The sequence below is a fragment of the Littorina saxatilis genome, linkage group LG2 (assembly GCF_037325665.1).
Source record: "Littorina saxatilis isolate snail1 linkage group LG2, US_GU_Lsax_2.0, whole genome shotgun sequence".
In the NCBI taxonomy this organism is placed as follows: Eukaryota; Metazoa; Mollusca; class Gastropoda; order Littorinimorpha; family Littorinidae; genus Littorina; species Littorina saxatilis.
This window is the reverse complement of record NC_090246.1, coordinates 100160755-100175754: the sequence shown is the minus strand read 5'-3', so window position 1 is coordinate 100175754 and position 15000 is coordinate 100160755. Positions and strand designations below refer to the sequence as shown.

Genomic DNA, 15000 nt, shown 5'->3' with positions numbered 1-15000 from the left:
GGAAAAACGAATCGGATCGCCGGCGAAAAAAAAAAAAAAAAAAAAAAAAAAACACTTTATTTTTTTATTTTTTTTAAAGATTTTCAAAATAAGGAATTCCTTATTAATTTGACCAATTTCATTTGGCGGATTTCCGCCCTGAGGCGGAAGAGTTTCACCCATGCGAGGCTGTCCTTGATCGGTAAACTCAAGATTCGTGTGCAAAGCTTTCGTTTCTCGGTCAATTGTTTATTGTTTGCCAAGTCGCGTGACAGAAGTAAATGTTTGTGTGATTTGATATTGTGCACGGTCACACAATACGAGTATTCTAACTCAATTAGGAAAAAGAGGAAAGAAGTTCAAACATCGGATAACCGTTTATCATTGGTTTCGTCGGCAGTCACACAGAGGAAAAAAGTGTCCTCGTTCCTTCAAAGAGCATGCATACAATGGACAACAGTGATTGTGAGAGATAACATCTGCAGACTGCACTCGCATACAGACGCGCATGCAGATTAACACATGCACACCCTTAGCTGTAATCACACGTATCAAGGGGAACATAATTATGAATAAGTAAGTGTCAGTGAATAATATAATAACCAAGTTACATAATAATCTAGTAAACTTAAAATGAATATGACAATAAGCTGGGGGAGTGTTATTACCTACGTTTAGGTTTTCTTTTAAAGAACAGGCAGACAACCCCGACAGATCCATCAAGAATGCTCTCATTATGGTGCGAGCAGTTCTCCACTTCACACTTCACACAAGGCAGCAGCGGGCTTTGCTTTTTGTGTTGAGAGCAGAAACATTTCACTGAATATTCTTTATATGATTTCCACTGGTAAAAAGAGATATTTCCTCAGCTGCGTTTAGGGACTTTTGTGTCTGAGGAGCCGAAGAATCAGCTGCGAACTTACGCTGTTTCCTTTACTCCTCTTCTTCCTCCTCCTGCTCCTCTTCATCATCCTCTTCATCATCCTCTTCATCATCATCATCATCATCATCATCATCGTCATCATCATCGTCGTCATCATCATCATCATCATCGTCATCATCATCATCATCATCATGATAAACAGAAGAAGAAAACAAACGAGGATGGAGGGTGTGGGAGAGAAAAGTTGATTCTTTCAAACTAGTCATATGCTTGCACAAAAGGCATGGCACTTGACGACGGACGTATTTGAAACGAGTCCACTGTGACAATATAGCTTAAATAAAGCTTGCATGTGCACCACGCTATAATGCAATCAATAGTTCCATATCACTCTATCAAGTGATCATCTCTTCCACTGAAATACGTTATTGGTTCTCTTCCACTGGTTTTCTGGACAGAAGGACACTTGATTACCTTAGTGTTGGGAGTAACACTGACTTTGCACAGGAAGCTAAACAAAGCTAGATTGGCGCTGAGCAGACGAGCAAATTGTCAAGTCATTACAAAGACAAAATGCTGAGTTGGTATGGCAAGGCCCACCCAGGATATAGACTGATTGTATGTGTATTGAGTATGTTTTTTTGTCGCAACTTCCTTATTGGATGGGTTGTTTTACGATTGTTAGCTGAAGACGAGCAAAGAAATCTTGGACGTTGGGTTGCGCAACGAACCACACTGTCTAACACCAGAATTAAAGCTTGGTCTGCACATTCATTGAATGGTGAACGTACTCACACACACACACACACACGTACACACACACACACGTACGCACACACGCACGCACACACGCCACCACCAGCACCATCATCAACAACGACAAAAACAACAACATCAATAACAACAACAACAGCAATGAACGCACGCACAAAATCACTTTCTTATAATTCCGCGTCAACATTTTTATTCAGATATGAAAATATTTCAGGACAATCATAAGTTCTACTCATGAATAAAAACAAAAACAAAAACTTTAGAGAAATTAGAAAACGTCATTAGTTAAGTCTCACACAGTCACACACTATTGTTTCTTACATCTACGGTAGATACTGAGTATAATGTCGCAAAATATTTTGACAATGACAGTTTTTCATCACTTATCAGCTTTTACAAGGGTTACGTTAGTTGGTATTGGGCCTACTTGCAGCTCACAAATAACACACCACAAAACCTTACATTGATTTCAATCACACGAGAGGAAGGAAGAAAGCGAGTTGCTTGGAACATGGAACAGCAAGTAAACGGATAGGGGAAGTTAACAACAGGCACATGGTTTAGGAATTATCTTATATGGATTGTATATTGCTCATACATTGCAACTTGATTGACTAGGGTCCAAGCAGACGATACACGTAGTTTCAGCATGTTGAATTCAGACGACCACGCAGGCTCTCCTTGTGAGTTAGTTGGAGATGGCAGCATTGATGTGAAAGCAGGCCAGCCAGGTACCCTGCGACTTGAGGTTGACGGTAACTCTGTAATCTCCAGAAGGAGGAGATGTGGGTACAGGGAAGCTCTTGGTCATGTGGTATTTGCCCTGAAAACACAGGAAAGCTCTTGGTCATGTTGTATTTGCCCTGAAAACACAGGAAAGCTCTTGGTCATGTGGTATTTGCCCTGAAAACACAGGGAAGCTCTTGGTCATGTGGTATTTGCCCTGAAAACACAGGGAAGCTCTTGGTCATGTTGTATTTGCCCTGAAAACACAGGGAAGCTCTTGGTCATGTGGTATTTGCCCTGAAAACACAGGAAAGCTCTTGGTCATGTTGTATTTGCCCTGAAAACACAGGAAAGCTCTTAGTCATGTTGTATTTGCCCTGAAAACACAGGAAAGCTCTTAGTCATGTTGTATTTGCCCTGAAAACACAGGGAAGCTCTTAGTCATGTGGTATTTGCCCTGAAAACACAGGGAAGCTCTTGGTCATGTTGTATTTGCCCTGAAAACACAGGGAAGCTCTTGGTCATGTGGTATTTGCCCTGAAAACACAGGGAAGCTCTTGGTCATGTGGTATTTGCCCTGAAAACACAGGGAAGCTCTTGGTCATGTTGTATTTGCCCTGAAAACACAGGGAAGCTCTTGGTTATGTTGTATTTGCCCTGAAAACACAGGGAAGCTCTTGGTCATGTTGTATTTGCCCTGAAAACACAGGAAAGCTCTTAGTCATGTTGTATTTGCCCTGAACAAACACAGGGAAGCTCTTAGTCATGTTGTATTTGCCCTGAAAACACAGGAAAGCTCTTAGTCATGTTGTATTTGCCCTGAAAACACAGGGAAGCTCTTAGTCATGTGGTATTTGCCCTGAAAACACAGGAAAGCTCTTGGTCATGTGGTATTTGCCCTGAAAACACAGGAAAGCTCTTGGTCATGTTGTATTTGCCCTGAAAACACAGGGAAGCTCTTGGTCATGTTGTATTTGCCCTGAAAACACAGGAAAGCTCTTGGTCATGTTGTATTTGCCCTGAAAACACAGGGAAGCTCTTGGTCATGTTGTATTTGCCCTGAAAACACAGGGAAGCTCTTAGTCATGTTATATTTGCCCATTCTGATAAGCATCGCTCCACGGCTATTGCCAGTTGTCTCTCTGACCGGACGCTACAGTCCTACGCGAATCTATCAAAACAAAAATACAGAGTTATCTCCCATATGTTTTTCGCGAGCACTGATCTAAATTTGAGATCAGTGTTCGCGAGACGAAAATGATTGCAGATTGGCCGACTTCGACAGTGATCTCCGTTCTGTTCTTCACAGTTATGATAAAGACATCGTTCTAATGTCAAAACAAGTCGAAATTTTGGGACTGCTGCCGGAAGGAGACCGTAATATATGGTTTCATCAGTCACTGTCAACTGGTTACAGAAAAAATCGTCTGCTCCAGTGAGCGCCGAAACCAAACGGTTGATTATCACGTGACACTTTTGCCATATTTAGAGTTGTTTGCACAGTAAATACAGCCGCGAAAAATAGCTCGCTTGAAACTGTCTTACATATCAATTCCTTTGTAATTTAAAAATTACAAAACACCATGAAAAATCATTATCGACGATCGCGAATCTGCTCAATATATCAATAATACATTACAAAAAGCTTTAAATATGTTAAAAAAAAATCGTTTTCCTTGCCAGACTGTTAGGAAACGCTACCGTTGCTGAGCTTTGGTTCAGTTTTGTGTGTTGCATGTAGTTGACTTATTTGTACTTTGTGGGAAAGTACCGAATTATATTTTGTAAACACAATATTTATGCTTGGACGAGAATGCAGGTGAACTTTCTAGTCCTGTCAAAACAAGTTGTTTACCATGCTGTTTTAGTCGTAAGTTCGTGGCGTTCGTTCGGATTAAGTGTGTCGGTGCTTTTGATGTACGTCAGAGAGAATGTCGCTAGTTTAGTCCATGCACGGCTCGTATAATGTAGTTGTATCGTGTTCGGTCTGGAATATTCTCGAGATTGAGTATTTACTATATATGCCAGCGCGATTTGAATGTAAAAAAGCTTCTATTTGAGTTCTGCTACGTTGTGCAGTTGTATGTATTGAATGCTGAATAAATCCTCGAACTCAATTTGACGAGTTGTTTTCTGCTGCTGCGAAGACGGGCGACGTAGAATAAAAGAACACAACTATACGACATTTGAGAACTTGTGGCAATCTCAAGTGTCGTGTAACAATTGGGGGCCAAGCCAAGGATCTACGTTTAACGCCAAGGGTTTTCCAGTAACAAGGACTAGCGTCAAGACAGTCACAGGAGGTAGCCATCAATCGGGTGTATCCTGAGGGATCAGTATTGAGACTACGGAACCGTGGATTCGGTGTGACTGTGGGAAGAGTTTGGTAATCGCCGCAGCTCGATACGGTGAGCGACGCCGGAGTGTATCGGGATTACAGAGGTTAGCTGCCGTTTGGACGAGACGGACTTCGTCGCGGAGCTAGTGCATTAATACTACGAAATACGACTGAGGTACGTCGTGTACGTATCGTGAGCAGAGTGCGCCGTCACGTTAGACGAGGAGGGTGGCAGCCTGCGTCTACGAAGGTGAACAGCGACGAGAGAAGCATCGGAGGTGCAGTAGAGACTGTGTTCTTTAGAAGACTACATTCGTCTACGTTCGGGGCTGTGAAAGAATACAGACGAACGCACCGGAAAAGACCAGAATGGCTGAGTTCTGGGCAAAAGGAATTGAACTGGGACTAAAAGGCAAGCAGTTGACGGAGTTCGTCGAGTCCCAGACACGACTGCTGGCGCAGCGTGAAGAAAGACAAGCGCAGCGTGAGCGAGAAGAAAAAGAAAGACAAGCGCAGCGTGAGCGAGAAGAAAAAGAAAGACAAGCGCAGCGTGAAGAAAGACAAGCGCAGCGTGAGCGTGAAGAAAGACAAGCGCAGCGTGAGAGTGAAGAAAGAGAAAGAGAAGCACAGCGTGAAGAAAGGCAAATGGAGCTGAAACGCTTAGAGCTCCAAATAAAAATGGAGATGAAGCGCTTAGAGCTTCAGACAGAAATGGTGCGTGTTCAAAATGAGCACGAGGCACCACGCCAAAGAGATAACCAGCAGCAAATGCTACACAGGGCATCGAAACTTCCAGCATTCACTGACGGGAAGGACCAGATCGATACTCCAGACTTCACCGGAGAAGTTGAGGCCGTCTGCCTGAAGAAGCCCTTGTACGATCTATTAATTGGGAACATTGGGGGTGCGAGACGTCCTGATGACCCTGATGTCGAATGGAGAATGGGCGCAGCTCAGCCTGCTGTTGAGGAGGAAGACCCACTGCCATTCGCGAATGAAGATATCAGCGAACTGTTACGAGATGACAGAGCAACTGTGCATCGCCGCGACCAGCCGCAGGTTGTAAGCGCTGTGACGACCAGAGCCCAGGCGAAGAAGGACAAAACAACTACGCCACTCAGGGTCACCAACAGTTCTGCAACTGCTGTCGTGGACAGGGATCGGCTGATTCAGCTACAGGAAGCTGATTCGACCTTAACAAAGTACAGGAGTCGTCCTGTCAAGGAGATGACTAAGGGCGAAGGCACTGTGCAATTTGAAGTGAAGGCCAAGATTCTGTACAGAGTGTTCCAGCACGCGAGAGTCAACGGTGGGAAGCCATTACGTCAAGTTCTGGTGCCTCAACCACTTAAGCGCCAGGTGATGGAGGTGGCCCACGACTCTATTATGGGAGGTCACCTGGGGGTCAAGAAGACATCGGACAGAATCCAGGCTGCGTTTTACTGGCCAGGACTGCATGCAGATGTGACTCGATTCTGCCGATCGTGCGATATTTGCCAGAAAACCATACCTCGAGGAAGGGTCCCGAAAGTGCCGTTGCAGAAGATGCCTTTGATCGACCGACCTTTCAAGAGGGTGGCCATTGACCTCATCGGCGAGATCAAACCGCCAAGTGAAGCGGGTCATCGTTGGGTACTGACCCTGGTAGACTATGCAACCAGGTACCCAGAAGCCGTGCCTCTGAAGAAAATTGACACAGAGACTGTTGCCGAGGCACTTGTGGACATTTTCAGCAGAATTGGGGTTCCTGAAGAGATCCTCACAGACCTGGGGACACAGTTTGTCTCTGAATGCATGGAAGAGGTCAACAGGCTGCTGAGCATTCGTCACTTGACTACGACACCCTATCACCCGATGTGCAATGGGCTGGTAGAAAATTTCAATGCGACGCTGAAGTCCACGCTTAAGAAACTATGCAGTGAGCAGCCAAGGCAGTGGCATCGCTACATCAATGCCTTGCTGTTTGCATACAGGGAGGTGCCACAAGAGTCCACTGGATTCTCCCCGTTCGAGCTGATGTACGGGCGGACCGTGAGAGGCCCGATGCAGATACTAAAGGAATTGTGGACGAAAGATGTGGACACACCTGAAGTGAAGAACAGTTACCAGTACGTGTTCGAGTTGCGAGAGAAACTGGAGGAGACTCTCGAGATTGCGAGAGAAAACTTGAGAAAGTCTCAGGATAGCGGAAAGCACTACTACGACCGCAAAGCCGTAAACAGGAAGTTTACACCAGGTAACAAAGTGCTGATACTGCTTCCCACTGATCACAACAAACTACTGATGCAGTGGAAAGGCCCATACGAGGTTGAGGCCGTGGTAGGGATCAACGACTACAAGGTGAATGTCGGCAAGAAGTCCAAGATCTACCACGCTAACCTCCTGAAACTGTATGTGGAGAGACCTCCGGAAGCAGTACAGGTCGCAGCAAGTGTGGAAGAACCAGCCGAACTAGACGAGTTCGATGGTGAGGAACTACTGGAGTTGGGAGACCTCCACAAGAAAGAGGGAGTGGATGACGTCAAGCTAGGACCTGACCTGACAGAAGATCAGCAGAAGGAGCTGCATGATTTTATGGGCGACTTCACCCATAGGTTCTCTGATGTTCCAGGCTCTACGTCCTTGGTCGAACATGAAGTCCACCTCACATCTGACGTTCCTGTTCGGTCAAAACCATACCCTATCCCGTTTCAGGCTCGGGAATCCTTGAAGAAGGACATCGACAACATGTTGAAGATGGGGGTCATCCGTGAGTCATCATCCCCTTACTCATCTCCCGTTGTTGTGGTCAAGAAGAAAGACGGCACAAACAGGGTATGCATTGACTTCAGGAAAGTGAATAAGATCACCGTGTTTGACCCTGAACCAATGCCGACGGCGGCTGATCTGTTCCGACGGTTGACTGGCAGTAAGATCTTCTCAAAGATCGATCTCAGCAAGGGATATTGGCAGATTCCTGTGCGCGAAGAGGACATACCAAAGACCGCCTTTGCAACTCCAGACGGAACGTATGAGTGCCTGCGGATGCCTTTTGGCAAGGTGAACAGTGGTGCTACCCTGAAGAGGGGAATGCGAAAAATGCTCAAAGGAATGAAGAATGTTGTGTACTACTGGGATGATCTGCTAGTCCACACGGAGACCTTTGCGGAGCATCTGGAGACTTTGAGGGAACTGTTTTCCCGCCTGACAAAAGCCAATCTGACCGTGAGACCCAGCAAGTGCATTTTGGGGACCGACAACGTTGACTTCACAGGTCATTCACTGAAGGAAGGTCAAAAGGGGCTTTTGTTGGAAAACGTCACCAAGATCCTCAATGCGCCACGTCCTGAAACCAAGAAGCAGGTGCGATCCTTCCTTGGATTGGCTGGGTACTACAGAGAGTTCATTCCAAACTTCGCCGCCATAACGGCGCCTTTGTCGGACATGACCCGAAAAGGATGCCCCAACCGAATACTCTGGGGACCGGCTCAGGAGAAGGCATACCAGACCGTGCGCGACCTGATGTCACGAGACCCGGTGCTACGCCTTCCTGATACCGCCAAAGAGTTCATCTTGCGTACAGACGCATCGGACGAAGGGATCGGCGCCATGCTGATGCAAGAGCATGGAGGTAAACCGTTTCCGGTCAGCTATGCCAGCAAGAAGCTGTCAGGAGCCGAGAAGAACTACTCGACCATGGAGAAAGAGTGTTTAGCCATCGTGTGGGGAATCAAGAAATTTGAACTCTACCTCCAAGGGGTGAAATTCGTGCTTCAGACTGATCACAAACCCCTCACCTACCTGAACTCTGCGAAGTTTGTGAATAATCGTATCATGAGGTGGGTGATGTACTTGCAGAACTTTGATATGCGAGTGGAATCGATCAAAGGTTCAGACAATGTTGGGGCAGATTTTCTCAGCCGAGTATGTGAGTAAAACTGTGTTCATTCTCCAACAGACTAATGTACATACCTGGATTTCAATCTGTTATGTATACATAGTATGTGTACAGGTAGCGTTTCAATGATTGAAAGAAATTAGGTAAATTTCTTCTTGTGTTGGGGGTAATGTTAGGAAACGCTACCGTTGCTGAGCTTTGGTTCAGTTTTGTGTGTTGCATGTAGTTGACTTATTTGTACTTTGTGGGAAAGTACCGAATTATATTTTGTAAACACAATATTTATGCTTGGACGAGAATGCAGGTGAACTTTCTAGTCCTGTCAAAACAAGTTGTTTACCATGCTGTTTTAGTCGTAAGTTCGTGGCGTTCGTTCGGATTAAGTGTGTCGGTGCTTTTGATGTACGTCAGAGAGAATGTCGCTAGTTTAGTCCATGCACGGCTCGTATAATGTAGTTGTATCGTGTTCGGTCTGGAATATTCTCGAGATTGAGTATTTACTATATATGCCAGCGCGATTTGAATGTTAAAAAAGCTTCTTTTTGAGTTCTGCTACGTTGTGCAGTTGTATGTATTGAATGCTGAATAAATCCTCGAACTCAATTTGACGAGTTGTTTTCTGCTGCTGCGAAGACGGGCGACGTAGAATAAAAGAACACAACTATACGACATTTGAGAACTTGTGGCAATCTCAAGTGTCGTGTAACACAGACAAAAAAACTCAAGGCATCCTGTCAGGGAGAGAATGAGCCGAACTCATTTTGACCTGAGTTCAGGATGGCATTTGCCCTGAAAACACAGGAAAGCTCTTTGTCATGTTGTATTTGCCCTGAACACAGGAAAGCTACCGCCCTGATATGGCCCTTCGTGGTCGGCTGGGCGTTAAGCAAACAAACAAACAAACAAACAAACAGGAAAGCTCTTGGTCATGTGGTATTTGCCCTGAAAACATAAGACGTAAAGGTTGCTGTATATAATTCATTTCATTCTTCACTTCTGACAGTACGGGTAACATTTCTTGTGGAAATTTGCATTTGTAAAGGTCTAACGACGAACTGTTTGGTTGGTGTATACTCGTCTGACTCTGTTCTTCATCGTCACCATAGACTCGGTAGAGATCAGGTGATGCCAAGAATACTCCCACCTACCCCTAAAAGAGTTTAAAACAATGTTATATATATCGAGCAGTTAAAGTACTACTTTGGACAATTTGACTTCCACACTTAAGACTAATGGCACCGTACGGTTCTAAAACAAATTGTGTTAGAGAAATAGCAATGCACTAAACCATAATGTGTCCATAAGCAGTCTGCTTGTTATCGTTCTACATGTTGTTTTTGTCTGAAACGTGTGTCCAAAGAAACTGAATAAAACATGCTTAAACCAATAAACAATTAGAAAGGGCTTCGTTTGTGCAAGTTCCTTAATACTTTAGCCGATTACAAGACAAAAGTTGTTTTGAAGCTTCGGCCTTGGATGTAGGCTACGAGTAAATCAGTCAAATATTTCGAAAATCACACACACAGAAAAAAGTTTAAAGGGAAAATAAATTGAAACACTGAGACAGGCGGCCATTTTTCTTCCCACGCTGGGGTCACAAGGCTGTGACGCGCTATGTGTGTATCACCTGGTTTAAAACCAAGGAATGCAACGGATAATTAAATACGACCAATTTACCTTCTTGATGGGGCAGGTACCAGACGGCAGCTTGGAACAGATGTTCGGGTAATCACATGACCCCACGCCCTGGGTGCAAGGAACGGTTTTCCAACCAAAGATTCTGGTGTTGTACTCCAGTTTAACGTCCGCCTGGCGACAAGAGAGCACGGTTACACGTTCTGCTTCAAATGCAGGGTAGTAAAGACACTCTTATCAATGTACTTACTTACTGCCCGTTATGCCGCTTGGCATGTAGGGCAGCAACGAAGAACATCCACTTCTGTCTATTCTGGGCGAGTCTATCAATTTATACTTTGATTTAATTTTTCCTATCAAGTGTTAAGATTTTGTCAAGTACATTGTAGTATTAAGATGTACAGAAGAGGGTCCATTTTTCCCCATTTCTAGTCGTAATAAAGTACGAAAACAAGCCACCACAACCACACAGCGTCCTGAATCTGCGGAACAGCCCCAGTGTGCCTCACGTTAGATAAATATAAATAGCTGTCCTTCCAGTTCCCTACGCTTATATCAGACAAAACTGGAGCAGTCGTCCTTTTGTTCAAATCTGTGGAATTTTTTCTTTCATCGCGTTTTAGTTTCAGGCGGACAGATTGACTAAATAAACTTGGCCAAAAAATTATTACAACAAATTTCGCACCCAAATTAAAGGAAAAGTCCAAGGTTTAGGGTCACTTTTGATATGTTGACCCTCTTAATTCATCAACCACAAATGCGTGTGTAAAAATGAACACAGAAATCCAAAAAGTATACTTTGACTCGTTTTTGGTTGTTCTGAATCGTTCCATCGCGCGCGCAGTCTTGGCTCATGACCTTGTGCACATACGTGTGCTACGTCACGAGCCTTGAACAACAAACATGGCCGGCTCAAGCAGTGAGGAAGACAAGTGGAATACGGACCGGTTTTCAGCCAGCCTGAGGTTTTAGCGTGCCCGTTTGAGCCTCTTCGTCGTCAAAATGCTGGCGAGGCCACAAGGAACTGCTTGAAACAGAGCCAGCATAAGCGGCAATACGAAATGGTATGTGATTCTCTTTGTTGTGATGTTGACACACTAGTCCGTAGTCGCTACCTCTTGCATGCTAGATCGAAGTCAGGTGTGTTTTTCACAGATCAGTTGATGTGCTTCCACAGATCTGTAAGCATGTAAAGATTATGGATTTATGCTATTATTTCAGGCATCTGGTGTTGTTTATTTTCCTATCTTTAATCAAGGATTTCGTCCTTGAACTGCCCAGTTTAGAATAAATGCTTCCACAGTGATGTTCACACGCGACTATCCTTATTTTCTCTTGGAATTTTGAGTAATTCTTCAGTCACACAACGAAACATGTAGACAGCAAGTTAACATTGCGCAAAGCCTGTTTCTTGCGGACAAAACTGCAATTATCCTGGTATTTTTATTTGCGACAGTAAGACACTACATGACATCGACACCACTAAACAGTGAAACTTTTTTGAAATGGCGGTGGGCTGCTTTCATGTGCTAATACCAAACACTGTACAAAAGGTCTTCCCATTGTAGTTTCTTTGCTAATACTAATAGTGATCCTGACATTTTTCTTGCGAAACGGTCAAAGGGAAGTAATAAATGAATTTAGTTTTTTAAACGAGCACACGTGATTTCCGATCTCAAACTAGATCTGAAATCATAAGATTTTCTGAACAGTGGAGAAACGCTGATGGCGTGATATCGCAAGCCGTTTTGGAAGCAAATAAGCACTTTCAGACATATTATGCTGAAACAAGATTACAGCAGTTCAAACTTTTTGATCATTGATTTTTAGGATTACGCAATATCGGACAGTCACACTACAAAAAGACAATGCGTTAGTGCATAGATCGGTATTCTCAAACGTCACGAACAGACAGTACGTATATTTTACTGTATTAACAAAACCTACAGTCCCATTAAAAAAGTGTGGTGTGTGCCGAAAAGCAACCATATGAGATTCAGTCAGTGGGACCCTGAATCTACCTGGGGTTAAATCGGGTTATTGACTCTCATTGCATGAATTTTTAAACTGAATATATGTACTACTGTTCGTGTTGTTTTTGTGATCCACTGCAATTTCTGTGTAGATCTATACCTTAGAATCTCAAGGTAATTTTTGAACGGGCATACAGATGATACCTTTTGCCATGATCACAGAGTGATACGTGTATTTTGCTTATCAGGTGTCAGTGCAGAAACTCCAAGAGGGAACGAAATTCAAATATCTGGAAAACCTGGATGAGGAGATAGACAGCCTAACAGCACATCCTCCTATGTTTGCTCGGACATCTACTACCTTCAAACTGCATACTATGCGTACACACAGGAATATGGACGACTCAACATTGATCAAAATGGGTAAGTAACACAACACAAACAGATGATTTCCATTATGATAGATTTATTTATCTGAAAGTAAAATTGACAACAGAGTGTACAATTTGTTTTCAAATACAAACATATCACATTGGGTTAAAAAAAAACACACACCATCATATATCATTAAAACTATTCTTTATTTCTAAACACATACATATCAGCATAGTTTATTCATGTAAACATCCTCATTTCGGTTCCCAGTCTATCTGAAATCAAGGTAAGATATGCCATAAAAAATAGCGATCACACAGTGCTTCAGCATGAATTTGAAAACCTGCTCTACGTCACATAGAGACAGCGTGTCTTATGATTCTATCCACCCTCTCCAAAAAAACACGTACACGTTTTCTCTGGTACGAATGTCTTAAAAGCTCAAACTAAGCTGCTGTTTTATTCTGTCTTGCTTTGCAGGAAATACAGGCACGTCGCTTACCCATAACAGGCAGCTGGTGCGCTAGCGAGTGGGGTTTCTCAGCAGAAGCATCAGAGTACCATTACCAACCTGTGCAGTCAAAACAATCAGAAATACTTTCACAAACGGATGAAGAGTGGGGTTCAAAATCCCTGAGCTACAGAAGGCTGAAATATACTTTTACAAATCGTGTGACTGTGTTGAACTAGTATCTTTGGTTGAACAGATTCCTGCATGGTTTGAAGATGATAATGGGTTGTCACGTGGTCCGGTACATGGTTCACATGCTGCAACATTTTGTTCCAGACTTTTTCCACTGTTGGTGTACTCCAGCATCAGGTAGTCGGTCCATGAGCCGGTCAGCATAGCCTGTGTCCAGTATTGTTCGTTTGCCTGTTGCCTGAAACATGGTTTTTTGGAAGTAACTTACGATCTCTGCACACATTTTAACATGTGAATAAGAACAGAAAAAAGTTTGTCAAAAGTATACATAGTTTAATTTGCATTTACTTCAAGGCCAGACTTTCTTCTCGTTCATTATTTCTTCATAAAGATTCTGGAAATTAACAAAATGTTTCCCCCTATCAAGGCCTCCTAACTTTTTTTTTAAATGCAAGTCGGGTTGTTGTCATCTGTGCATTACTACCTCTTGCCACCCGTGCGGTCATTGCCACCAGGTATCTCAACAATCAAACCGTCTATACAGGCTTAAAGGCACGTCCTTTTTCAAAACAGGATTGCTCACTACACAGATCTGCGAAGACTTTTACATAGAAAAAAAAAATCTGTTGACTTGAACCAGGAATCAACATCCTGACTGGTTTTTGGAGCTGCATTTTTTAGGGAATGTTTTACACGTGTGGCGTTTAAGAAATTAATTCATAAAATTCTACATTCGCAAAGAGAGTACCCATACAGAGTGTTGAGTTCTGGTATTTTTCACAACGGAAAGATGGCCACATCCCATGTAAAAGCCCTGTCAGATTTGAGATTTTTAACCCAATCGTTTACACGGAAAAGGCTGTCGAAGGGCTGTCCATTTAAGAGGACGCTTCCATGCCTGGATGAGAAATACACTGATAACACAGAAAAGGCACGAGTTTAACCTGCATATTCACACAACTGGTTCAGAGGCCCGGTAAAGGGAACACATGTTAGTTATTTTAAGAGAACATCACGAATGCCTAATTGTTAAATTAAAGCCTTTCTGCACGAATGTACATCTTCTATGAATTATATTCTAAAACGCCACATGTGTAATTCATTCCACACACAAAATCCAGCTCCAAGAAGCAGTGAGGCTGTTGATTATTGGTATGTGTTCAAGTCGAGAGATGATTGTTCCTGTGTAATTTAAACTGAGCCTTGGCAGATCTGATATAGTGAGCAAAGACCTGCATTTTTTTTAAACGTGTTCAGATTCCTTGAAATGGTTAAACATTTTGTTTATTTCAAGTAGTCTTTATGAAGAAAAATTAACAATGAGGAAGGCAAATGGGTTGAAATGCAAATTAGATTTCTTTTGACGAACTTTTTATGTTCTTCTTCACGTGTTACATTATGCGTACGTAGATCGCAAGATATTTTCGAAAAAAATCATACTCATAGATAAGCCAATCTGCAAACGGACAAAAATTCACAATATTTATGAAGCCAATAAATTTGACTCAAGAACAAAGCTTATGTGTTTGAGGTGATGTGCATGGGTATGAATGTTGAATGAGTCCGTCAAAGATACCCTCCATGTCGCCTTACAGTGGAACCTACCATTAAAATTATACCACCTTAAATTACCTTGCTCTTTCAAATGTACTGCTTAAACTTCTTGAACATGCAACTCTTGCTGTCTACCATAAAGACCATCAGGTCAACAACATACTCGTGAATGTTTTGTTTTGGTCTATAATTAAACATTTCAGAAAATACCCCTTTTTTATTTTTTTTGTATTCGGAAGCATA

The 15000-nt window shown here is 43.1% G+C and overlaps 1 protein-coding gene and 1 long non-coding RNA gene across 5 annotated transcripts in view; one reads left to right on the top strand and one right to left on the bottom strand.

Annotated features, from left to right (window-relative positions):
- Positions 1-1799: 1799 nt before the first annotated feature.
- The window catches only part of LOC138960321 (ganglioside GM2 activator-like), a 16146-nt gene continuing 2945 nt past the window's right edge, over positions 1800-15000 (bottom strand). The window contains exons 3-4 of one of the 4 annotated variants that reach the window (XM_070332177.1): positions 10255-10386; positions 1800-2459 (exon numbers count right to left, since the gene is read on the bottom strand). In XM_070332177.1, the coding sequence (XP_070188278.1) occupies positions 2325-2459; positions 10255-10386 (267 nt within the window). In that variant the 3' untranslated portion in view covers positions 1800-2324. Of the gene's footprint in view, positions 2460-2828; positions 2940-3307; positions 3422-9444; positions 9520-10254; positions 10387-15000 lie in introns of those variants that run through there. The other 3 variants (XM_070332178.1, XM_070332179.1, XM_070332180.1) reach the window with 3 other exon arrangements.
- Positions 10998-13399, top strand: LOC138960322 (uncharacterized). The gene is made up of 3 exons (XR_011453943.1): positions 10998-11276; positions 12434-12608; positions 13041-13399. It is a non-coding gene; the product is annotated as an uncharacterized lncRNA (long non-coding RNA).